At 43.5% G+C, this 26879-nt stretch overlaps 1 protein-coding gene across 1 annotated transcript in view; it reads right to left on the reverse strand.

Annotated features, from left to right (window-relative positions):
• stat5a (signal transducer and activator of transcription 5a) overlaps positions 1 to 26879 on the reverse strand; it is a 94779-nt gene that overhangs the window by 13544 nt on the left and 54356 nt on the right. The window contains 3 exon segments of the mRNA XM_073495011.1: positions 2494 to 2569; positions 5257 to 5460; positions 11759 to 14242. Of these exon segments, the coding sequence (XP_073351112.1) occupies positions 2494 to 2569; positions 5257 to 5460; positions 11759 to 14242 (2764 nt within the window).

Raw genomic sequence — 26879 nt, forward strand, 5'->3', positions numbered from 1 at the left:
GAGTAAAGCTGGGCATAGCAGGCTTAAATTGGCTTATCGGCCTCAGGATATTGGGTTGGCATGTGCCAGTGACTAAGCCTTCCCTGTCTTCACTGGTTTTATGATACACAAAACACACAACAACAACAACACACAAACTACAAATGGCTCTCTATGTTTACATCAGCTTTAGAACAGTCCTGAATCTCTTTAGTTAATGTTTGTTTCATTCGATCTTTAGTACAGCTGCTCCCTAATAGTCGACTAAATCGATGAGAGTCTTAGTCGACCAAGTTTTCATTTGTCCTTTAGTCCCAGGAATGAAACCCCTCACATTCCATTCAGGAGCTGTGCCTTGTCACTAGGGCTGGGATGAAAAGTATCAGGGGGATGGTTGCAAAGAGGTGAAGGAGTTAGCCATCTAGCTTTCTTCTTATCTCTGGGGCAGAGTACTGATCAGGCAGTATGTATGGATCGGGTAGCTACACTGCCGTTAGCTAGTTAATCTCAGAAATGCAGCTAACCTGGGGGAGAGTTGGTGTTTACGCTGCTAGCACAAGAGCTCTGGACAGCCAGGACTGATTTATTCCCCTGCATTTAATAACAAGACTTGTGTGATGTAATACTGTGTTGAAATAATTAACAAAATGTTCTCCCTGCTGGTTGTTCAGACACTTTCAGAATAGTCCTGTTACAGCTTTTGCTGTTGGCGTCGTTGTTAAGATGCGGCTCGCTTCGTCTGTGCCCTCAAAAATAATCATTTGAATAATTAAAGTAACATCATAAACTTGCAACGACTAGTCAACTAATGGCTTGATCTAATAACTGGGAAATTCTTCAGCATTAGGACGTGAGATAAAAACATGCAAAATGAAGATGTCACTATTGAAACAACATTATGCGCTCCTCCTATTTGAGGAGCTCTTCTGCAGAGGCACTGCTGCGGAGTAGAGAAGCAAAGGCAAATGAGGAACAATTAGTGCTGAATGTGAAAGAGGCTGGAGAAGACAAGCCATTGGGTGTCTTGATTTGAAGCTATTCCTCTCCTAATGATCTTATTATGGTCAATTTTATGCTCTACCCTAAAAGGCCGGACCTCTTGCATCGAGCACCCTTTTTAAAAAATGCTGTACTGATGAAATGCTTCTTCAATTCTCTCCTTTTCTCTCTGTTTAACCATCCCTCCCCCTCTCACTCCACACTCTTTATTTCTCTCTTCCTTGAAAACGATGTTTATGCCGTCTGTCCTCTTTCTTCCGTGGCCCGTTCGTCTGCGTGGCCGGCTGATTGTTTTCACCTGCCCACCGACATGAAACTACTCGGTGGTGACTCACTGATGATGGCCTGTTCTATTGACAGCACCGACTGCTGTTGATGTTGATGGAAATGCTGCAGCAGCAGAGAAACTACGCTCGTTCTATCAGGCAGGAGAACACGAAACATGTTTGAAGGCTGCAGATGTGTGTTCTCACAGCACATGATTCATCCGGACAGAAAGCAGAAGAGCAGAAAATATTTTTACCTCGGCTGAATTTTTGATGCTTTGTGCATTATGGTCTCATTTCTCTTGAAGAAATTAAAGAAATATGCCAGTAAGTCAGGTATTTTCATCCATCTCTGATACACTTCCAGTCCTTGAATCATGAGTCATTTTCCTCACAGCAGCAGAGAGATCTACCTTATCCTGCCTCTTTCATGGTGCCGACAACCAAAACCAACCAGTTACGATCAACATGTTCTGCAGTGTAGAAAACAGGGATGGGCACGAGGACTCAGTATTTGTTCACCGTATAGAACAATCACTTTCTTATTATATGATAAATATGAAAGTGAAATGACCTTGTTCAGTATTAAAAGTCTTTTGGACAGGATGCAGTGATGCAACTGCTATCTATGAAAATCTCCACAGCTCCATACAGCAGAAAAGACAGATCTGTGCTCGATAGCCTTCAATGATTTCAGCGAGACATCACTCAACCTAATGTTACAGGTGGAGTGGCAACCAGCAGGTATAAGAGTGATGTTAGGAAGTGCCCCCGTTAAGCTTATCAGAGGAACAACCCAATCACTAGAATGAATGCATGTGTATAAGCAGAGAAACCAGTTGGTTAGGGTTAGGAAAAGATTCTGTTTTGGCTTAAAACACTTGTTTTGGTCGCCATAGACATGGCTGGAAATGGTCCGGAGCCCTCCTTAGAATTATTGAGTGGTTTCACACTTACAAATATTGAAACGCCGTCTCGAACTGTACTCACTAGCTTGTTGTCACATGCAACTCCACCACCACCACCATCCCCTCCACCTCCCGACACGACAGACAGGACATATGTTGTAAACATGAAATCCGGATTTTTGCTTGGTTGTTTGATTCGGGCTCTTTTTGTATGTTCAATTTTTTTTTTTTGCTAGTACTCAAAAATGGGAATAAGTTCAAATGCATCCAACTAGAAAATGAAGAGGACGAACAGGGATGTTGCAATCCGAGAACTATGTTCGTCCCTCAACGCTGCGTACCTGCCCGTTGTGCTTGTGTGAGCTTGGAGTAGACGACGTCAGCTGACTCGATCAGCGTTCTGCTGGTCTGGATCATCTAGAAGACAAAGAAGACATGTAATTAATTTGAATCGTATCTCGGCATCATACTGGGGTCAGACCTGAGAAGTGTTGAGCTGATGCCCGCCAAACACAGGGGGCTTTACAGTAAACAAATCAATAAAAGATAAATTCCAAGAAGGAAACACTTCTTTAAAATGCTGATGCCGACGTGTCTATCTCAGCACAATGTTTAGCTTTACTGATTTAATCCCCTCAATACCCAGGGCTCACTTTCAAGTGGATTCAAGCTCTTCGCTGTTATGTTTACAGACACACTGACAATTGAGCCTTAACCCAATTGAGGCAACATAGCTGTCATGTAAACATCTTTATCTGATTATTTTAATTGGGGTAAGATCATAATCAGAGGAAGCAGATTCTTTCCAATTAATTGGGCGTGTAAACAACAGAGTTCAGATTGGTTTTGCCTTGTATGTAAGTACAAGAGAAAGATAGATACAATTTATGAGAAAAGCTGGATTGAAAGCAGTGTCTGTTTTGTCTGTTTAGTATTACAGCCACATACGTCCAGGATTGAACTCTACAGGCTTGCAAAAAGCAAAGCAGGCCTTAAGATGTGCATCAGTTTCAAAAACATGTCTTGACTGAATGTCTTTTCCTCTTTCTGCTGTGCAATCTCACTGCAATGTATAAACTGTACTCTGAGAGTAAGTGATTATTCATTAGATCGATTCAAAGAAAAAGGGTCTGAAACTATTTTGATAACTGCGTGATTGTTAAGCAAAAAAAAATTGGTTTTAAGTTTTCATTCGAGAATCTACATTACAATGAATATAATATTTATGGGTTTTTTGCACAGTTTGTAAATACTTTAAGACAAATCCCTTATATCTGTCAAAATACTATAGTATAGCATATATAGTAGATTCTGACTATTGGTACAAAAAGGATACATCCTTATTTTTACCTCAACCAACACAACATTGTGTAGTCGGAGCCCTAAACATCATCCCACAGGCTGAGGAGGACCAGCTGGACCAGCCCTGCAGCACCGAGGAGGAAGCTAATGAAGTTTCACACTCCTGTGAGCTGGGAGGCAGGAAGTGGACACTTATACAATGTGTGTACGTGTGTGAGAGTGTGCATGCCTTTTCTTGTTCTGTTATTCTTATACTGCTCTGAGTGCAGACAATTCTTACTCATTTACACTGAGCTCATTGTGGAAAGTCCCTTCATTCAGGGGATGGTTTCACCCAAGCTATCTAAAGATAAAAAAAAATAAAATATGCAGGATTCTTGATGTCTAATACATGAAGTATTTGATGAACCTGCATTTCTGAGAATTTCTGCAACCCCCAGAGAGTGGATGGGTGTGCTGTGAGCTGTAAACGCAGGGGAGAGTTGCTACAATAGTGAAAGTAAGACAAATATTTCCAATAGCGAAAATCAAGATTCTGCATTCTGATTTGAAAATGGCACCTGTGCCTGCTCACTGTGGTGGATTTCTTCCTGTGTGTCTGATGAGTGTTGGTGCACAAAATGGTGAGAGTCGCTTCCTCGAAATCTCACTCACCCGACATCAGCCTTTGATTGAGGAAACTGACTACTGCTTTTCTCTCAGTGCTATTTTCGCTTCACTGTAAACACACCATAGTGCATATACGGTATATAAACGCACAGATATGTGTGAGTGCGAGCTTGGCCGGCCTGACCTCTGGAAACAGAGTCCCAGTGTGCTGACGCATTGTTCAGCTCAGGGTCATAACGCTGACTGGCTGCCGCCCACATGAGGGTGACTGAGGACACACACTGCACACTGATATGCTACAGTAAATGGCCTGGTGTTGGCAGCCGTGCTCCTGTGAAGTCACATGCATTTACACACGCACATAGACATACACTGGGGCCTCTGTTTTTGAGTGGGGAGAGTACCAACAGGCCAATCTGTGGGAAGCAAACACAAACACTCAGCTGACCAGGCCCAAGCCTCAGGGCCAGGCCATAGGTTAATGTGCATATACATTTAGAATATACTTAAAGGAGCATTAATATGTGATGTGCAATAAATAGACAAGCGAAAGTAATCGGACCTCGTTATGTGGTTAGGGTTTGACATAATATAATTTAGTGTGAAAGAATACACTTGTAGCAGCATGTTTTTGAAAATTCCCTTTTTGAATTTTGTTGTTAAAGGCTTTAAACTGCATCTTCTATTCTCTAAAACTCTAAAATATGAATTCTGAAGCCCGTTTCCTGCTTGTCCCCATAAAACTTCTTCTGTGGACTGGAGCGTGACAGTTGTTCTGACAGTGCCAAGCCTCTTGCCTGGTGCGAACCCTCATAAAAGCCAGAGCAGATTCTATTTGGATCTGCGCGTTGCATTGCTCCTGATGTCACTGCGCACTCCTGTATGTGTCGGCTGCCGGAGCAGCGTGGACGCAACAACCTTGTTCTTCACTCGTGACCCACTTCACCAACTCCCACAAGGCCTCACAGGAGGGGAGAGAAAAACAGCGGGTGGTAACTAATTACAGTACTCCAACGCCCTATTGGGCCGTGCCAATGTCAAGTGGTGAAAAATGCAGTGTTCTTGTAAGAGAGCAGGCAGGGTGGAAAAGGACATGGTGATATTATACAATGAGTAACTGCAGCTTGACCATCTAACTGGTCAAAAAGGTGGTTTTAACCACAAAGTCTTTCATGTGTGTGCAGGTTATTTACCATGTCATAGGCGTTGAGCACTTTGCGCAGCAGCTCAGGCACGGGACCCTGAGCTTCCATGGTGGGGTAAGTCTCGCTCAGGTCCACGGTTACCCTTAGCGACCGCTCACTGTTCATCAGCCAGGTAGAAACTGTCAGGATACACTGCTTCATGTTGGCCGCCGGCGTCAGGCCACAGAGCTCCTTGAAGGACACCATGGCATTCTGGGAAAAAAAAACAAAAAACAAAACAAGATGAAGAATAGCAATTTCTTTATTGTCTTTAAACATCTCAAAACATTTTCAGTGCAAATAAACAAAATTTACAGTAGGTCAAATTAGATTATGCTTACAAAAACAGTAGTGACACAAACTACAGCTGTACTGTATTGTATTCGACAACATGTGGGACGCTGTTCACTTTTGTGTATGTGTTCCTTCAGAGTTGAGGTCTTTGCCGATGACAGCTACTTTATTTTTGGCCTGGATAAGGTGTGCTGGACATTAGTAGATGCTCTTGTAATGCACATTTTTGAAGTCATGGCAATGCTGTCAGGAGGCGAAGACTGTTTTGGAGGGACTACTGCTGCTTCAACCTTCCTTCTTGACTCCACACGGTTCTTTTTTCTCCTACCAGGTCCGCCACAAAGTGGCGCACTCATCTAGAGATACTCATTGTGTCAGATGCCCTCACATGAGGTAAAAGAGCGAAAACAAAAGTCTCATTGTTTGAAAATTGGCATATTTTAAAAAATGTTATGAAGTATCCAATTGTACATTTTTATCAAATCAGGGGTGATTATAGTAACTTATTGTTTGTCATCTGATTATGACATAATCTGTTCCGACCCAGCCCTGTCTGTACAGCATCTCATCCCCGTCTATTTGTCCTTGTGCTGTGTAGCTGCCAAAACAATATGTTTCCGTTTCAATTAAAGTAACCAAAGCAGCTATCAAACATAACCAACTAAGGCAAATTCCTGTTGAGTTATTGTTCTTGGCAAATGAAGTGATTCTGGCCCTGATGGAATGGCAAATATTGCAAACGCTGTTTTTGCAGACGACCTTGAGCGAGGAGCTTTAACGAGAGGGATCGTGATACTCCCTCAGAAACAAGATAAGATAGCAGCAGAGCGTTTGTCTTGGTGACAGTAAAATTATCGGTTTCCCATAATGTCAGTCTGCTCATTCAGCAGCCCAGAGACTCCGGAGCCAAACTTCTGACCACATCCTGAGAGCGCTAAGAACATTCAGTTACTCATCGCTCTTCCTTTATTTCTTCTTTTTTCTCACATTTTCTCCGTTAGTGTTTCTACACACATCTCTGTATTCATCTTTTACTCACTCCAAGTATCCATCTTAAAACTATCAAATGTTCAGTCAATAAAAAAGCATGCTTCTCCTTATATTCCTGTTTGTACATGAACAACTGGACATTCTAGCTTTCCGCTGCTAGATAAATAAAGACATCTCCATCTCAACATGTCGTGTTTATTTAATCTAGGAATGATAGCAAATCTTATTTTCCATCAGGGGCGGCTGTAGCTCAGTTACAAAGTGATTTTGAACTCCTCCTCTCCACATCCTCGTTATAGTGTCCTTGAGCAGGACAGTGAACTTTAAATCTGTATGTCACTTTGGACAAAAGCATCTGCCAAATTAATGTCATGTAATGTTATCAAAGAAAAGGACAAAGTCTGCGTGCACTGCGGGAAAAGTGTGTCTCTCACACCTTCAGTTTATGCAAAATGAAACCCACATTTGTGAGCTCACAATCATGTTTTCCTCCTCACAAACCCCTCTACGTCGCAAACACAACTTGTCATCTTAAGTTCACTGTCATTTGTGGCAGCACCGTGTTCAACTGCAGCTTGTCAGCCTAAAGACACTAAATTAAAATGAATTTAGGATACGCTGCCAGCCTCACTTTCTCTCTGTTTCGCTCACTCTTCATCAATCCTGGGCCAGCCCGCTTTCCAGTCCACCGACGCCACGGTTTCTGCATGTCTGGGTTCAGAAGCTTTGCAGCCCCAGCAACCAAACAACTTCCTCTCAGTGCGTTTCATTCTTCTGCCATCATGGGAATTTAAGCAACCAAATCAGGCCCACTCTTTCTCACACAGCACAACATCAGTTAGCTTCATTAAAAGAGAGCGTGAAAGAGGGAGGTGAGAAAAGAGACAGGGACAGTGAAAAAGAGCTATCCAAGCTGAGGCACGATGGACCAAGTCTGTGAGGAGTGAGGGCGATGATGAGAAACACTAATGGAACACAAGCCAGGTAAGAGAACCTGAGAGAGAATAAGAGATGCAGGGGAAGAGGAGGGAAAAAACAATTTAGAGAGAACAAGCCAGTGTTGGTACTTGGGAGTCCGTCCACATACTCTGCACTCTGCAATGTGGGAACCAGCTGTCTCCCTGGGCTGGACCTCCAGGCCTGCAGAAAACTCCACCCCACCGCCCCCTACCCCAGAGGATGTGCTGTCACTGCGGGGCCCGACCTTCCTGTAGACTGAGAGGGTGGCCAGGGGACAAAGCCGGTATCTGAATCTGTATGCGGAGCCTCAGCCACAGTTAACACCTCTTGGGCGACTGAGCACAGCGCCAAAGAAACACAATGGTGGAAGTGGGACAGCTATGGGGCGCTGGATTAACAAACCAGTGTGTGAATATGTGTGTGAACTTTGAGCATGTGGGACTGCATGTGTTTATGTCTGAGCTGAAGTTATTAGCATTCATTATGCTTTGTATAATTCCACGCATGTGTGCAAGGGACCACATGCGTGAATATTTTTCGATAATTGCACAATAAAAGCCACACCGTGGTGTTAGAAAATACCAACGAGAGGCTTGTGTTTTTAATTACTCACTCCCCCCTCTTTACTCCCCTTCCTACATTCCCCAAATGAGAGCTCTGTGTCCGGTTACAACACCGCTTTTGTTTCTTTTTGCTCCTCTCACTCTCTCTCGCTCGGCTTCTATCTGTATATCTCGCCCCTCTTTTTTCTGGCTCACAGTACTGATTGGTTGTGAATGTGCCTATGAAGACACACACACACTTTTCAGCAAATATAAAGAAACACCAGTCTCCTCCGGCTCCATCAACACTTTATAAGGTTCACGGGCAGCAGCACTCAAAGGACTTCATTCAAGACTTCCAAAGAAATAATTTATTTGCTGCCTAGATCCACATATGAAACATGGCAGATAGGTTGCCATGTATCTGCCTACTGGTCAGTGTTTATAGATGTCCTCAGTCTGTTTAATAGTCCAGCTTGCTCATCTTTCTGTTATTATTCAAAGCAGACCACCTAGAAGCTTTGCTGTTCGAGGATAAAAAGGAGTCTTAAAAGAGCTTCGTGAGGTGACGGCAACATTTAAAGTGTATGTGTGTGGGTGTGCACTGCTTTCATGACTACGGTTGTATGCCACAATATCTGGGATTTTAGTGGTAGAAAAGATAGTTCTTTTTCATGTTAATGTCCAATCTTGGCTTCAATTCAGGGGTGGTGAAGCTTCCAGAACTGGCCCGGTTGTCGCCTTATGGGTTGTTGGCTACAGGCCCTACTTCTGCCCTCCAGCTCCGGCCGGATCCAAAGCACCAGGCTGCACACAGCTGGCCTCTACAAAGCTTTCACAACTATCCACATTTTACATTTAAAAGGCAAAGGCCTTAATCAAGAAAGACCCCCATTTATCCTCTTTAAAGCCTTTCTCTCAATCGCACCTTTTTCATTTATTTCATCAACTTTTATCTTTTCATTTCAAAAGGAAGAATTTACATTTCAAACCTGAGGATTGAGGTTTGGGGAGGAGTAGTGGCGACAGTGTTGTTTGATCAGGTTAAAAGACACCAATCACAGCAAATCGTACAGTGCCACCCTTAATGTAAACCGACAGATTAGATTCTGAATTTATTAGAAGAATTATTAGAATTAGCTATTTATGAGAGAGATTATTAATAGCTTGTGATCATTGCCACCTTTAGAAAAAGTAAGTTGATTGAAGTTTCACAAAAGTTAGGAAGTGTCATGGCTCGGCTGTGTCAGATTTACAGGGCTGACCGGGCTCCAGAGTAACTTTATTCACCACCATCCCGAACCCATCCAGATTTTTTATTTTTTACCATCCCGCAGTGAAACCGTCCCATAATTAAAATGTAGCTTCATTAGGCTACTCTACTATCATCTGTAGTTGTTAGTTAAATGTAGATATAAGCATTTAAGACTTTTACCTCCAAACTGTACTCAGCTGAAATGTTGTAGTACATTAATTTACTAAAGCTTTGTCGTGTTGTCACATTAAACTTAAGTTCACAGATTAACACTTCATGTTACTCTGAATAAACTCTCAGTCCTGCTGTGTGTAGCCATTAAGTCTGTTAGCCCTGTCAGCCCTGTAAGCCTATTAGCTCTGTAGCTATTTGTTCCCTTAGCCAAACACACCGAAGGACTCTGGCGCGCAGTGTTCACAATGTAGCCTTATCAGGGGAAAATGAGGTTGCCTCCCCCATCGATAATGAGTTTAATGCATAATTTCGGATATTTCATAGGTCTCCCGCTGAGTAGGCTAGCCTGCCAGTTATTGTGACATCTAAATTGTAAAAGAGAGGTAACTGGTAACAACATAACAAGACACACTCATCGCTTCACGACACATTTTCCACCGTGCTCTGGCTGACTCCACAGCAAGCCACACACCGAACACATATATATTTCTCTCGGCATTGGGGTCCTGAAGAGGAGAATGGTCCTCTTTTAGAACGTGCCTATTTCCACAACTGAAAAATGTATGACAGCATGCCACAGGATCTCTAATCACATCCCTGCTTATTTAGTTTGGTCTGGTCTTTTGTTTGCTGTGCCATCAGACTGAGGTTACTGCTTACAGACTGACAGACTTTGGTATTTATGACGTTAAGTACATAAAAAGGAGCGTGCTACATTAACTTCTGGAGGAACATACAGGAGCCTGTGGATTTTGCAAGACATCAACCTTACATATTTGATTTTGTTAAGCCTGCAGCCCTCCAACAGCGGCTGGTCTTGCACAAGTCAAATTACTTGAGATATTAGATTTAGGCAGGAAGAGAGGATTATATTTATTTTATGGACAACATAGGATTTACAGCACTATCAATCATTTACTTTGCATTGTTTGATGAGAGGTTTGTTTAAAGTATTTAATCATATACGTAAGTAATCTTGTTAAGTGATTTGATTATCTTTTAAATACATTTTAAGAAGCACAAGAAAAAAGATTTGATTTTGTTGTGTTGTGTTTTATCATGTTTTTTTCGACTCCTTAACACAATTCTATTAATACAGTTTTGCCCGAGGCAGACAAAGCACTGTTGATGGAGTCCTGTCAACAGTCAAAAGTGCACAACAAGATTATTTTAATTTTGTTAGCTGTCAGTAAAGACAAGAGCCTGAAACTCTAAACTGACAACCGAACAACACAGCACTTGGCATGTAAAAGGCTCATTGGCTCCCCTTGTTGTAATTTGTAGACCGAGCAAATGAGACAAGCTTTGTATCACACCCTTCAGTCATCATAAACAAATTATATATGCTCTGAGAGGCCTCTGCCACTGGTCACAAGCCAAATATACACCGAGGTTACTAATCTCCATTTTCTCATCTAGGAGGACTTTTGAAGTAGTGTGCTAAGTGCCTAGCAACCCAGTCCTCTCCCATGGGCAGTAATTGTCCCTCATTAATGATTACACTATTCATAAAGCTCATAATTGTACAGAAATGTCACTTTATGACCCTTCTCTTCTACAACATTAATAGAGGACAATTAGTGGCAACCCTCTATCCACAACAGCAAGTGGCATTAGTCCAATCAGAAACACTTAGATCAGTTTGGGCCTATTGAAGAAAATGGAAATGTATGCAATGTGATCTGGTGAAAAAAACCTACACCTTTTAAGATCCTTACATAAAACTCACTATGCAGATAACCATGAAGTTAGTGAATACTTCCCTGTCTTTTGTCATTACTGTAAATGACCTTCAATGTGTAACATAATGTTAAAATGTTCTGAATACCATGTGAATTGCTCAGCAAATTGAAGGTCTGCAATGACTTTGATGATCCTGGTCTCTTTACCCTAGCTCATTTGCACAAAAACTTCTACGGGCACAAAAACTACTGCATAATATAACAAGCTGTTTCCCATTACTCTTAAGTTACTACAGGAGGGAGCATTTGAATTTGGAGCATCAATTATCTACTCTGTACTGTTGCATTAGTTGAAAAGGGCAGCAGTGCATTACTTTTTTCTTTGTTTAAAAAAGAAAATGGGAGTTACAGGATCTGTGAATGTCTCAAGAAAAGCCTCAACAGTGAAATATGTTATCAAATTGAAAGAGATGCCCATTAACCTCAATTATGCTATAGAATTTAAAAAACTGAATCGAAGTTTTGGACCAGAAACACACTAATCAAAGGTTGATCTGCAATAAGCATTGATGTAGGGAAAACATTTTCTATATAATGAGTAGGTAGTTTCTTACCTGCACATTTTCTCTGAGGTCTGTGGCCTCCCTGAGGGGCTGGGTGGAAGCCCTGAAGAGCTCATCCACTACTTTGATCCCTGTGGTCTTGGTGGTGGTGTACTCCCGGGCCTTCCTTCCCTTCCTGACAGACAGACCCCTCTTATGTGCCTTTCCTCCACCTCGCCTGTTGGTGATGGCTACATGGACAAACAGGGTCGTGTTTGGTAGGAACTCTCCTGTCAGAGATTGGAGGGGGACATGTCTATAGCCTGGCTGTAGGCACTCAAATGGGATGGTGTATTGGCCAATGAACTCGTCCCCAATGTAGTCATCATCCAGCACCACAAAGCGCAGTACTGAAAGTTCTGGTAAATTGATCTGGAATTCAAAACTCTCATCAAAAATAGGGTTGTCACCATTCTGGGACACAGTCTTGGTTCTTTGCTCAGCGCAGTCGGCTGGGATGCCGTGGATCTCCACATATATGTAGGGCTCCACCACATCGCCCTTAGCAGCAGAGCCACGAGGTTTGGGCAGATTCTGCCCACTGATGACTTTGATGTGAAGAAGCTGAGCAGACACCCCAGGCAGGGAGTCCCGAGCATTGGCACTGAAGTAGGACACCTCCTCTCTCATGATGGCTGGCCGCAAAACATACCCGCAGTTGCCATTCTGCCTGAACCAGCCAAGGTTGAGGTCCATCATCAGGCCTGGCGTCTGGTAGTTCATGGCCACAATCTGGCAGCCACACTTCCAGAAATCCTGGGGGTTCATGTTGCTGGCATCAATTCTCATGGGTGTGGGGTATACCCTGGAGAGAAATCGTTTGTTATAACAAACAAATTCTTCTGGGAACTCATTGGCAAACCTGTTTGCATCTACCTCATTGAAGGAGCAAATCTCCCAGTATTTCTGGTCCCTCTTAGAGATCTCAAAGTCCCTAAACTGGACTGACTTGCAGAGAGATACAAGATCAGACAGCTCCCTGCACAGTCTGAGTCTCTTGTACCCCAAGCCATTTAGCTGGTCCTTCTCATCAGCTCCCACTCTTCGGGACATTTCCAGACCTTCCTCCTCATCTGTCACATCTCCTTCAGGGTCAGTGCAGCTGGGTGGTAGCCTCTTACCCTTGAGGAGGATTTTGCCTTTGAGTTTCTCAGGGGAGGGTAGGTAGTTTTCCTCCTTGTTGGGAGGATCAATGTGCAGCTTGTCCCCAAGAATCTTTTTCATGTGCTGTGCCATCACCCTCTGCTGGGGGATGCAGCAGTGGGTCACTAAGCAGAGAATTAGGGGATACTCAGAGCTCTCAAAAGCATATTGGTTTATGATGTCCAGGACTTTTGAGAAAGCTAGATGTGAGGCTACCGAACTACCTACATACACCACTGGTTCATTATCAGGGCCGTCCCATACAATGACCTCAATGCTGCGACAGCCCATCCTTAGAGCTCGGATATAGCTGCTGATGTCTGACGAACCCCAGAAATGATCTTCCAGAAGGGAGGCATTATGTGAGGAGTTGATGTAGTAGTGGGACAGAGGCTGATTCATATCCTGGCACACACGCTTGTGCTGGGGGTCAAAGATGTGGCATTCGGAGGAGAGGAGGTAGTGTGTAAAACCATCAATGGAGAGGTAGCCCTTCTCCCTGCCTTTGGCGGATGGCTCAAATTTTTGAACTATTTCCCTGCACATGTCCTCCGTTACACCTTCCACACCCTGCTCCACCTCTACGAATAGCATCAGATCTTTACTGTCCAGATACTCTTTGTTACTCGAGAACTGCATCAGTAGGAAGAAAATCTCTGGCCGTGTGCAGAGCTCACAATAGGCCTCCACAAAGGTGTCCATGTTAATTGCCTCTCCGTATTGGTCTTTAGCCTTCTGGAGTTCCTTGAACTTCAGCTCTATCCTAGACTCTTTCATTCCAGGGTTAAGACCCTTGATTATCTGAGTGGCCCTGAACAGGTCAATGTGTCCATCCTTTTCCATATCTGCTAGATCAAACACGGAGCCAATCCATGACGTTCGTAGACTCGGTTGGCTGGGTTCCACCATGTCAACGGTGTGCCGGCCATAAGACACCAGATACCTCAGGCCCATCACCCAGGTGCTGACAACATCTGCTGTACTGGCTACCAAATCTAAAGACTCATAGTTATCCCCATAGATGATTGAGAAGGCGCATTCATCAGGAAACTGGTCGGAGAGACCGTTGCTGCGCAGAACGGGAGTTTTCTTTCCTAAGCGGACCTCCTTAATGCCCTTGATCTCCAGTTTAGCCTTCTCTGAATCCTTCTTGGATGGTTCCCAGCGGAGCCAGTGCATGTCTGGATCCAGCAGGAAGTAGCGGTTGTACATGCGTGAGTTGGAGCGGACTTTCTTCATTTCACAGCCCTCCATCATAAAGGCCATGCAAGCAGCTGTGCTGTTGATCTTGCGGTCACTTGGCATTGAGCTGAAGGACACAGTTTTCTTCCTCACCTGCCGTTTTGAACTATCCTGCAAACAGAAAAGGAGAGCGGAGGGTTAAGAAAGGGAAGGACTTCTTACTCACACTTTGTAACTGAATTCAGGAAGCAGGAGTAAAAAACTACAGTAAGATTAAAATGCATAAAAAAGGAGAAAGGAGACACAAGGCTGAGAATGCGCTTTCATCACAGAGCAGCTTTGAGCCTACAGTTGATAGATGTATTCACATTAAATTCTTAAAGAAAAGTCATGAATCTAAACACAAGCAAAAAAGTAAAGATGGTCATGCTAGGCCATTCTCATAAATAAAGTGTGCTGAGCTGCTGAATACACAAATCTGACAGCCGGTTATCAAGTGCTTAGTGAAAATCTTCCTTTTCTCCCCAGTGGTGAGCCAACATGCTGGGGCCCATTTTTATGGAAATGGGACACAGTGATTGATGGGCACCACATGAAGTCTTCTTTGCCATTTGACAGTTAAAATGCTAAACAAAACAAAAAAAAGAATCTGTCTTTTGTATATATGGCTTTATATTTATATTAGATTATTAGATAATATACATCATGTATAGTTATTCTGCTCATATTTCCTTCCTGCTAAGGGTGAGCAACTTATGTGTTTTTTTATTTGAGTCAAATCGTAATGCATGCTGCATGACGTTTCTTTTTAAAACAGTACAGCTTGCCATAATGATAGTGTGATACAATGTCGTACTGGCTCAATTCACAATGGTTTCATACATCAGGTACCTTATAATTGCAAATGAGATGTGGTTAATTATTCATCCTGTGGGCAACCTCTCATAAATACATCACATGTCAGCCAATTCCAAATACATTGCAATGTTTCTTGAAGCTCCAGGGAGCGTCTTTCAAAACCAAAGCCAGACTTGTGAATTTAACTAAACCGAGGCTCCACACACCACCTGCCATGACATGGCTGAACTTTTGCAGCTTTTAGGTCATGAGCCTAGCTGGCAGAAAGCAGACAGACAGTGCTGCCCTATTTTCACACAGGGCTGTGGTTAGCTAGATAGCCTGAATGCAGATGGCCTGGTTAAGGACTTGGAAAGTGTGCTTGTTGAATAATGCATACCAGAGAGAACAGTGCATTAAAATCAAACCTAAACCAATCCACAAATTACTGCCACATATTACAGATTCTAGACACAAAGCCTTTGAAACTGTCACAGTTGAAACTCACAGAAGCCAAATTCCCTTGAAAAATAATTTTGTGAAAACATCTCTTCTCACAGTCACATGGCAGGGGTATCATTTGATTTCTTTCAAGACCTTTAATATGAAGTTAATGTAACCAAATCCACCTAAACTAAGTTTTCTTTCTTGTTCCATGTTTGTTGATCATTTTTAGTTTGTAGAATGAAACCTAGAAAGGACAGAGGACCGTAGGGCTATAAAGGACTGAGTATGTCTTCCCTCCAAGACAGTGACTGGCAGTACAGGTCTGATGGATCTCCCCAGAGCATGGTTCAACTCTAGCCATGGTGAAACACCTCAGGGCCATCCATCTTCCACCTGACGGTCAGAGGCAGATGACGCCCAGCACCTCATCACGATTGATGAGCACCACTTGATGCAAAGCCGAGGAAATGACATGATCATCGCTCTCTGGTTTTGCCCTTGTTTTACGACCTCTATCTAATTTTCCTACACATAAGTCCTCAATATCATAATTTACAAATCTGTAATCCTTCAGAGATGGAAAAAAATGAATAGAGATACAAATCATTCTTTAAAAAGGGACAGTTCACCCCAAAATGAATAATACTCATTTTTCCTCTTACAGTGCTATCTATCCATCTTGATTGTTTTGGTGTGAGTTGCAGAGTCTTGGAGATATCTGATGTAAAGATGTCTGCCTTCTCTCCAATATAACATACAATGAATATAATGCTTTTCTTGCAGCTAATGCAGCAGCTTATGAGCTATAATTTTTTACCAACCTCTTTGGCTGTCACAGCTGCAGTGTACCAGTGGACCAGCGGCAGTCCAGCCGCAGCCCGCCCTGCAGACTGTCCAGAGACAGTCTGGCAGTGAAGAACTGCCACGGGGTATGACTGACCTTGAAGGACGAAGAGTACTGTTTATTGAGGAAACTATAGCTCATAAACCGCTGCAGTAAACGTGTCAAGCCTAGAGAAAGCAACCAATCACAAGTGGAGTAGGGCAGGTCTTGCAAGAAGTTCAGTGGGATCCATAAAAACACATTAATGAGTAAATGGTAAATGAACTTGCATTTCTACAGCGCTTTTTTTTAGTCTTCCTCTTACAGTGCTATCTATCCATCTAGATTGTTTTGGTGTGAGTTGCAGAGTCTGGGAGATACCTGATGTGGCCGCTCAGCCATCCAGTAGATGCAAGCTTACTTCTGTGTGCTTTGCAACTTTGAGCACCACAAGCCAAGTGCCCTCTAGTTCCATTATATCCGTGAGAAGACAGACATCTCTACAGCTGTTATCTCCAAACTCAGCAACTCACACCAAACCTATCTACATAAATAGATAGCAGTACATATAACAGATCATTTTGATTTTGGGGTGAACTAACCATGGAAAATATCTTTTGGAAATTCAGTGTCTGCGCTGGTCTTACACCAGATGGTGTGCTATGGCCCAGTGACGCTGGGACCACCCAGGTCCAAAAAGTTACTCACTTTGTGTTGAAAAAGGGTTATTCAAGCATTTTCTCCCAACCTCGAGAAATACTTGCATACAATTGTTGTGAGAGCCACTGCCAAGACCCACAGGCACATCTAGCCTTGCCAAGACTGTGAGGGTAACAAGGTTGCTGTTGGTTCAGCTGGAGGATAATGCAATTCGAACACTTTCACAAAAGTAACCTAAAAGTAAAAAGAACTTGCAAACCACTTCACATAAGAGGAAGACGGATTACAGCATCTCTAGAAAATCATCCGCCCCCAACCCATTACAATGCCTGTAGTGGGATATAAATGTGGACGCCATAATCAAGAGATCACATTTCAGTCCAAACGCCATGCTCTTTAATCTCAGTAGCCTGCTCTTTTTTGCCCCATGACAGACAAATACAGTGAACAACTCCAGCCTTTTTATAGAGCAGTTCAAAGGAACAGTTCTCCTCTGGTTTGTTCCTTTTCTGTTTGCACAAACGACCAAATGGACCTCTACATTGACCGGGGGTATTGGCGATATCTGAAGAAAGCTCTGAGCAACAGAAAGCAGACTGAGCAAGTGGCAAGTGGGGGAAATATGTTCAGGTCCTGATTGTTTCAAGTCCTTCTTTGGGGAAGTGCTGTAGCCACAGAGGGTCAAAGAGCACGAGGGTAATCTTCTGTCTCATTAACATGCTGTTACAATTAGCTGGACAGCCAGGTAGGACGACCCTCAGCTCCTGCCTCGCAATCAAAACCAACAAGGCAAAATGGGATAATTTCACACACAACTGAAACTGAATACTGTTGTCTGAATGTATGTGCAAAATCATAAGGTTAATGACCTAGAAGAATGGGATCAAAAAGGTTTATATCAATTCTAATGTCATGAATAGTTTTAATTTCTTGTAACCACACTTTTAAAACCTTTTTAAAGAAATTCTTGTCTCTGTGTTTTCTGTCATCCAGTTGTCTTTTTCCATTGATCATTTTTTCACAGCCTCTGGGGTTTTCCTGGTAAAGATGTCAGTATTTCTGTTTATGTGTGTGCTCGAGCGCTTCTGGCTTGACTGCCTGTTGCTGCTGTTTTCTGCCGTTGCTGCAGTGATGTGGGGGTATTTTGGTAATCCTCCACACCTCCCCCATCCGTTTTCCTGTGGTGACGCCGGCTGCCCCGGGCTGGGTCAAACTCTCCCTGATGGAAGGGTGAAGCTGCTGGGGACAGGACAGGCTGTGAGGCGAGTCCCCAGACATCCTATGAAGGGCAGTGGTATGTCACACTCACTCTTCCTCCCGTCACTGTTGTCACACCCTGACGCTGGGCGCCACAACCAGCACGACATGGGGAACATAACTCCAGGGAAGCAATTATTTCGACATGATTTCTCAGGTTGCCTGTTACACTGCAGTTCCCTCCTGAGTGGAGTATGCCAAAACAATAACTCTTTCAAATGGGACTGCGGGGCAAAACGCTATTCTCATACAGTAGACTTCCTATCTTTGTTTAATTTTATAACCGTTATATTTCCAGTTATATCTCTAAAACCAATATACATCTGGTTGGCTTTCCTGAACTCCCCCAATCTGCTGTGTGTCCTGGAATGCAGCACTATCAGAAAAACTAAGAGAGCATGTTCGTGCGGGTGCAACAGAAGCACCCCGACAAAAACCTCCCAAGAGCTTCCTCTGCTGCCAGATCTCTTGTTATGTCAGAAAGAACAAGCAAACCTAAAGAGTCCTTTAGCTCTGCCTGCTTATGTCGTGGCATGAACTCCTTCACTGTTTCAACGCAGACTGAAAAATACAAGATTGTACAGTAGCTGAACATTAGAGGGCTATAGAGGGTACGTGTCTCAGCTACCACACCGTCAAATGTTTGACCAGAGTGCTGAACCTGCTTTTGATCACATGGAGGATGAATCTCTCCCCAGAGGTCTTCCTGTGGGACTCTGGACATACTGCCTCTTTCACGACCACTTCCTCCCCATTCCACCAAACCTCAAACCTTCCCACCTCCTCGTCACGGCCGCGCTGGCTGCCTGCCACTCGCTACTCACAGCACCTATCATATCTCAACTCTAAAACGGGTCTGCAGAAAGTAGTCAGCCACGGCTCACTTCCTCTCGCCCACAGAGCTACTGTGTCATTTGTGTGTGTGCAATGCGAATCGGTGAATAAGGCAACAGGGGAGCGTGGGTAATGGGGAGTGAAGACAGAACAGAGCAGAGCCCTCTCGATGACGTGCCCGCTCCGAGATGTGAGTCAGAGTATCTGTGTTGTGTTTGCCCGCGTGTTCGCCAGGAGATCATAGGATCAATGTCGACATACATCACCAGCCACAGCTAAAACCACATTACACATGCCCACACTGACACGTCAAAGACACATTCTTACTGTATTATGATGGTTATGCATGACCATCAAAGTTGCCCGATTTTACTTGTGTAACTAATTATTGTTTCGATATGTGTAATCATGTTAGAGTTGAGGCAAAAATGTCTGCAATAAAAATTCTTAGACAAATACAAATACTATATCCATTTTCAACAAGTGAGGGCCGAGTTTTCCTAATTTTTTCATGTAACAAAGAGATTTTATCTATTTATTAATTATTGCACAAACTAAATTAAAAAGAAGAGCTGATCTGATTGTTGTGTCTGGTATCATTTTCCTAGCAAGCCCAACACTGCTCCCTGCGGAAGCACTTGACATGAAGAACCAAAGAGCTCTGGCTTCTGCCTTGAAGGATTTCACAGCTCAGTAAACCCTACTTGGATGAGGTAGGTGGGAGGTCATCATCGGAGCAGCCTCCCTCCCTCCCTTCCCCACCACCAGTCTCGGCTGCCCACCACCACCCTGAGGCAACACAGTGCTTCTTCATTCCCACATCTAAGATGGTTACACAAGCTGGCATCTGAATCCTGCCACACAGAGTTTCGGCCAGCCATCATTCAGCCTAACAGACTCTACTCCCTAAAACTGGTTGGGAAAGGCATCCATAGAGATAGAAAGAAAGAGAGTAGTAAGGTAGATGTATGCTAAGATTGAGATAGAAGCAACGATTGACGCAAATTGAGAAAGAGAGCCAGTTTAATCAGCTTAATGTTAACTTAATTTGTTTAGATGTTTTGGCATTGCTGTGCAACCTCAATGCCAATAAAGCAAATTAAATCAAATTAGAAAAACTAAATTCTCGTAGAGGGAAAGAGAAGGATGGAGAGATAAATACAATGTCAGTAACATTTTGCCTTGGCAACAGAGCATTGTTATCTGTCATGCGAATAAAGCATCATGGAGTTGCATACAGATTTTGGAAAAAGGAGAGGCGAGGGAGTGATGGAGAGAATAAAGACGGATAGATGAGGGAAAAGGAGAGGGAGAGAGAGAGAAGTCGGGCCTGTCACTGTTTGTCACTGTAATCTCTCGTGTAGGCGACTGCTTTAATTCTCACAGCGGTTCTCTTTGCGGCACATTGTGCAACTCATCACATCATCTTAGAGCAAGTTTTGCAGAACACGAACATAATGTGTGAATAGGCGAGGAAATTGAAGGTCTGAGAGGGAGATGTGCTTGAAATGAGTGTGTGCAGACATGCTCGCGCTTGTCCCGGTGCAAGAATGGATTTACGTTTTTATCCAGGTGGTCCATTGTGCACGACGCTCACTGTGCCTCGAATGCAAAGCCCCGGTTCTCCTGTTAACACTCTTTCCATGCTCAGATAGTATGTGGAAATCCTCCAGAGAATGCTGAACAAGCCAAAGGGCACCAAACAGTCTCACTAATTACTGGCCCACAGAGAGAGTGGAGGTCAATGCTATTGAGCTGTGGAGCCAAAGAAAAAAGCACCAAGTGCTGTGCTCAGCTTAGAGAATTCACTCACAAGCATTTGCATTTAAGAGTCCATTTATTTTCTATATCAGTCAGGAGACCAGCTCAATACACTCAGTGTCTGCAGGTTTGGTCATAAATCATATCACACCTTTCTGACATCGCACATTCAAATGCACACCTGCACACCAATGTCAGGCTCTCCTGTGGCTTCTCTATCAAACCACCCTCCTTCTCCCAAGCTGCTTCCCTTATGCTTTCCATTGCCTCGCGTCACCAATGGGGCCAATTATTTCCTGCAGTACCTATTTCATGAGCTCAGTTCAGGTGAGTTTCCTCGTGTTCATGTGTGCACATGTGCATGCTTGTTGCTAAGCGCGAGGGAGAGAGAGACAGACAGACAGAGACACAGAGGGAGTTTTCAGGGTGAAGTCACATCCAGTTCAAAATTTCCTCACGGTCAGCTTCCTGTCTTATCAGTCTGTGGTTGTCCTCTTCCGTGGGCAGGATGCCCGCTGTCAATCTCCCAGTCACTCTGACTGATTGCTTGTCTGTCAGGTCATGTTGGTAATTCTGTAGAAGCTGTGTTAAATAATAACACAATAATCCTTGCAATGGGAGAGGGGAGACACAGGAAGGAGTTGTTTGTCCCTGGAATCCCTTACAATACCCTGCCGAATGTACTCTTTGCTGTTTTGCCTGGTTTAGGATGTTTGAAGGTCGTTTCATCTAAGCTCATATTCGTTATTTCTGTCTCACACTGCCTTTGGTGACTAAGCCAACTCTGTGCAAGCTCTATGCCCCCATTCAACTAATGTATCTGAGTGTACCAGAACAGAATCTCTCAAGATTACAGGGTTCAATTCTCAGTGGGGCCACCAAGACATCTAAAAATGCACGCATCCATGGCACTGTGAGGCACTTTGGATAAAATCATTCAGAAAACGGCTCATACTCATGCTGTCAGATCTTTGTCTCATAAGCATCAGAAGGTTTTTACTACTTAATGCTGCACTCAGGAAGTCGTTTGAAAGTTTGGAGAGAACTTTATTTTTTTTAATACCGAAGGCACCAAGGGGGTAAGAGAGGTCAGGTGAGTATTTGCTTCTGTTTTGAAGTAGTTTATTATTTGTTTTAGGCTTGGATTAGTTACTTCCTGTGCATGAATATGATTTTAAAACTACTTGTTATAATCACTTAGGAATAGGAAGCTCACATCTCAACCTGCCATGATAAACACAATTCATTGGCCTACAAATAATTGCAATAAACAATATTATTGCCATTTTAAGACCATTTAATGTCACTGATATAATGATTTTTATGTTGTGGTTTTGTCTTTTTATGTTTTTACCATTTTGTCCCTCTATTCTTTTTCTTCTTATCTCATTCCTAAAATGTTTGTTTTTTTAATTAGTGAGTATCTTTGGGTTAGGGGGTCCAGTGTCATGTCAGTTTGAGCACCCTGTATTATGAACATGATACATATTGGTAATTTTTTACTTGAGCTAAAGATTAGTAGAATGGCACAGCAGACAGCACAAAGCCAACTCTGTTTCCTTCCACTTCAAACAGTCAGTGAAGTTGGAGTTTTATATGGCAGCAGCCTTATGCTAACAAACTGATAGCTGTGTGCCAAATCCCTCACAGCTATCGCTACTCGTTGACTCAGATACAACTATGTTTAATACTTCCCCATGGTCTGCATAGCTTTAATTAAACAGTGCTGCCTGATCGCAGAGCTTTTCTCTCATTACATTCATTACTAGAGTGTTGTCTCATTTCCCCAAATGGTTTTCAGCCACAGGCACCAGATCTTGGCTGTGATTGCCAAAAATGTGGAGGATGTGGGAGAGTGTGACATGAATATGTGTTTGCCCAACTCGAGATGATGACCAATGAAAGGATAATAGCTGACATTGCCGCTTTGACACCTGGTTCTCCTCATCAGTCGCCCTCCTTTCTGTCTATTGCTTGTCCTCTCACTCTCTCACTACTGTTTGCTCTCCCTCTTTGTCTTTGTCTCTGTCACTTAATCTTATTGAATACATTTCTTTTTTTGCTGTCTTACTCTCTATGTCTCTTTCTCTACATTTATCCCTTCATATAGCACCATTAAAGAAATGAGATTGATACTGGGAAACAATTAAGGGCAGACTACTGGCGTGCTGAACGTTTCCACCCAGTGGGAAATGATCTATCACTTCCTCAATAACATCTGACAGAGGCAGCTGTTTTGAACCCCCTAACAATGAATCGTGTGCCTGAGCCTCGGGCGCAACAAAAGGGGAAGCCAGAGGAAGTCTTTTGGGTATATTCACACAAACACACACACACACACACACATGCTGGAAGGGGAAATTTGCCCATTCTCCTCTGTTTCTGCTCTGTTTGTCTAAGACTGCAGCTCATTTTGAACAGGAAGTGAGAATGTTGCAGTGGCTCTTGCAGTGCAACGCTACCAGATGTGGCCTTTCTCTGATCCACTTCCAATAAAACTTTGCACAGGACCTCAGTGGAGCACAGACCGTATCCAGCCTGCAGTCCTCAGTGTTGCCGTGTGGCTGGGACGCATGATTATCAAAGCCAGACAGGGGAAGCTGAGGAAGAGCGGGAGGCTGATTAACAACAAATGTCACCCTGCCAGTCCCATGCCACACATCTCCGCGCCATTTACCCTCTACCTCAGACACAGTGCTTGTATGAAATGACAGCCTGCCAAAAGATTAGAGGCAACCCTGCAACAAAAAGAGAGATGTTATCTGTGCAGTGTAAGAGAAGCAAAACACGGTCTTTTAAGCACCAGAAACATCAGGTGCTATTGATGTGGGATTTGCAAGTCTGAGCATGAAGGTTCAATGGCTATAAATAAAACCATTACAGGACAACGAGGCCACAAGTTTCCCGAAGCTTAATCCTTGCCTGTCCCGGCATCCTCAATACTTCAGTCCGTCAATGCGGCCACACGGGCATAACCTTGACGGCCGTCTGCATTGCAGCGAACAACGGGGAGAGAGAAGTGCCCCTGCCTGCCACCAGAGAGCTGTGCTGCTGCTGCTGCTACTGCTGCTGCTGCTGCTGCAGTACAGGACACCTCTGCTACAGTCCTCTCCCCTCCTCCACCTCACCTCAATTTTTTTCCACTCTCTACTCCCTGAAAAGGACCAAAGAGAGGGGGAGATAAAGGGGGAGAAACATCCTGCACTGTCCTCAGACAGATGTGCCTCGTGGTGTTCACAGTCATCACCACACTGTCCTTGAGAGCGATTCTGTGTTTGTGTCCATCTCTGTTGAGGTGTAAACTCAGAAGTGGGCAAACCGTGAAATCTATAATTGACCCCAAAAATTTGCCTCATCAAAAAAAAAAAAAAAGAGAGATCTGTTCTCCCTTCTACACCTCCTCATGTACGCCTACACACACACACTGCTTCATTGTAAAACCCACATATTACTGTGGGGGTACACACCTGCCTCCATGTGCAGCACACTCACTCTCCAAACACCCACCATGTATGTATTTAAAACATCTAGAGCTGAGGAGCTATTTAGATGCTGGAGTAGAGACAGAGAAGGAGGCTAAAATTGGCAAGTGTTCAGAGAAGTCCAGTCACCTGTGTAGGAGAGGGGGACTCTGTGTGGGCTGAAGAGCAGGCGGGCTTACTATAGTACAGCACACACGGAGCCTTTGGTAAAGGCTATTGTTTTCTCCCAATCCCCCGTTTTTGCTCAACGTTTGGCAAAAATAAGACTACATCTCCGAGCAGGCTTTGATCAATGATGCATTTTCTCTCTGACACATTCCACGCCTGCGTCCGTGAAGCCCACTCAACTCTATAAATAATCCCTGTGAGCCTGATCCTTGGCTGGGCTCCTTCTGTCTCGTCAAGAGGCTGGCAAACCAACTCATGGACTGTTCCAGTGCCAATGAGAAAAAACAACAACTCTGGTGATATGTGCACCCGCTTATCTTTTCATCCTCAGGATGATGAGCCTTCTCACACAGCTCCTTCCTCTTATTATCTATTACATAATCACTTTCCATTGCACTTAATTGGTTAAGCATCCTAGACTGAATGTTGTACAGTACATCTACATCCTATCATATTGGCAGCCAGGCAACTGAGTACATTTACTCCAGTTCTGCACTTAAGTACAGTTCAGAGGTACATGTGCTTTACTGAAGAATTTCCACTTTATCCAAGATGGTACGATAGTGGAGTATCATGAAAAATATCGATATCAATGTTAATTTTGACACAACATAGAGGGCACAAAATTTCATGTTTTTATTAACAAGATACGACTTTTCTTTTCCTGGCTAGTAGCAGAGAACAGCAGAATGACCGTAGTAGACATTTCTAGAAACATTTTTTTTTTCTCTTTATATCAGTTCTGTCAGAGAGAAGAGAGAGCGAGAAAGCAAGAATGTAACATTGTATCGATACTGCAGTAATGTGTATTTCAAATATTTATAATCCATCTCTATCCAAATATCGATATTTTTGATACGACCTAACAACCTAATGCTACTCTAAGCTTCTATTACGTTTATTTGATACTCATGTTTATTATACAAATTAAGATAAAAAAAACACAATGAGCTGGTACGATATGATAGATATGATAGCCAAAATCATACAAAATAGTTAAAAGCGGCTCCAACACTGAAATGCTGTTTACAAATGAAGACATCAGTAATGATGATCTTATTATGTAACATGTAATAATACAGTTGACACCGCCACAGGACATTTGGCACAATGAATGCTTTAAATGCAGGATTTTAATTATGTGTTTTTGGTACATAATTGCTGCTTTTGCTTTCGTAAAGGTACTTCTTCTACCACTCACTTTGGCAGACTAGTTGTAAATGGTAAACGGACTTGCATTGCTATAGCGCTTTTCCAGTCTACTGACCGCTCAAAGCGCTTTATAACACTTGTCACATTCATCCATTCATACACTGATGGCAAAGGCTGCCATGCAAGGTGCCAACTGCTCATCAGGAGCAATTTGGGGGTTCAGTAGCTTGCTCAAGGATACTTTGACATGCAGCCGGGGGAGCCAGGGATTCGAACCATCGACCTTCCGATTACTGGACAACCCGCTCCTGAGCTACAGCCGCCCCAAGTGATAACTAGTAAGAGCTGGGAGTGGAGATGATGAAGGGTGAATTGTTGCTGAGGTGAACAACAGTTTCATTAGCTTTTTCTCACGGTATAGTGGAGACAAATGTAGGACATGGCAGGAAGTTGGTGTGTTTGTGTAAATGCACAGTGAAGGGAGGGTGGAGGACACGGAGTGATTCAATGTGCACGCTTTGCAGAGGAGCTGGGGGTGAAGGTGACCTTCGTGTTTTTGCCCAGAGAGCCTGACTGTAGTGAGGTGAATCAGGACCATCAGGAGTGGGCTCGGTGGACTGATATATGATGGATTGACAGAGTAAAGACATGGGTGCAACAGTGGGGGTCTCTTCAGGTAGAAAGAAATAAGGCGGTTGGCATGTAAAGGGGGAACAGGGAGAACAACGCTTCCTATTTTTAGGTCTGGCCTCTCTCCTCTACCAAGAGGAGGGGGGGTAAGGATTCCCTGGGAGAGAACTGAACAGCAGGAGGGGAGGTGAATCTGATGAGGATGCATAAGAAAGCCACGCAGATATCCACGCCTAGATACAAGCTGACCCAGTTTCACCAAAATGCCCTGGCCGCCACATATAACTGAACTCATCTCTCTTAGCAAGGACATGTGCTCTTGTTGCTAAAGGTCCCGAGAAGGTGACACGAGTTTATGTGTCATCTACGACCAGAGTCATTTCTCATCTTCTCACTTAGGCAAGATTGTTATTCACAGCACAGCGGGGATGCAGCAAGCCCAAAACAATCAATGCTACAGTATTATGCAACACGATCCTCAGGAGTTCTTTGCTATAACAAGTGCTGTTTGAGGGAACGTGGAGGTAAATCTGCTGCATTACTGAAATGGAACAACTAGTGGAAAGATGAGTGTCTCAGCTACAATCCTCTCTGGACTGGGCTTTCATTGCCTTTCTCAAAAATTAAAGAAAACTTGTTATTTGGGTATATTCAGACCAAATCAGGCAATGCAGTGAAATACCAGTACTCCCATTCATTTTGATCATGGGTTGTACTGGCAAACCCCTGTGGTGATGCGGACTACAGGGGTTGCAGA

Source organism: Pagrus major, chromosome 23 (genome assembly GCF_040436345.1).
Source record: "Pagrus major chromosome 23, Pma_NU_1.0".
Classification (NCBI taxonomy): domain Eukaryota; kingdom Metazoa; phylum Chordata; class Actinopteri; order Spariformes; family Sparidae; genus Pagrus; species Pagrus major.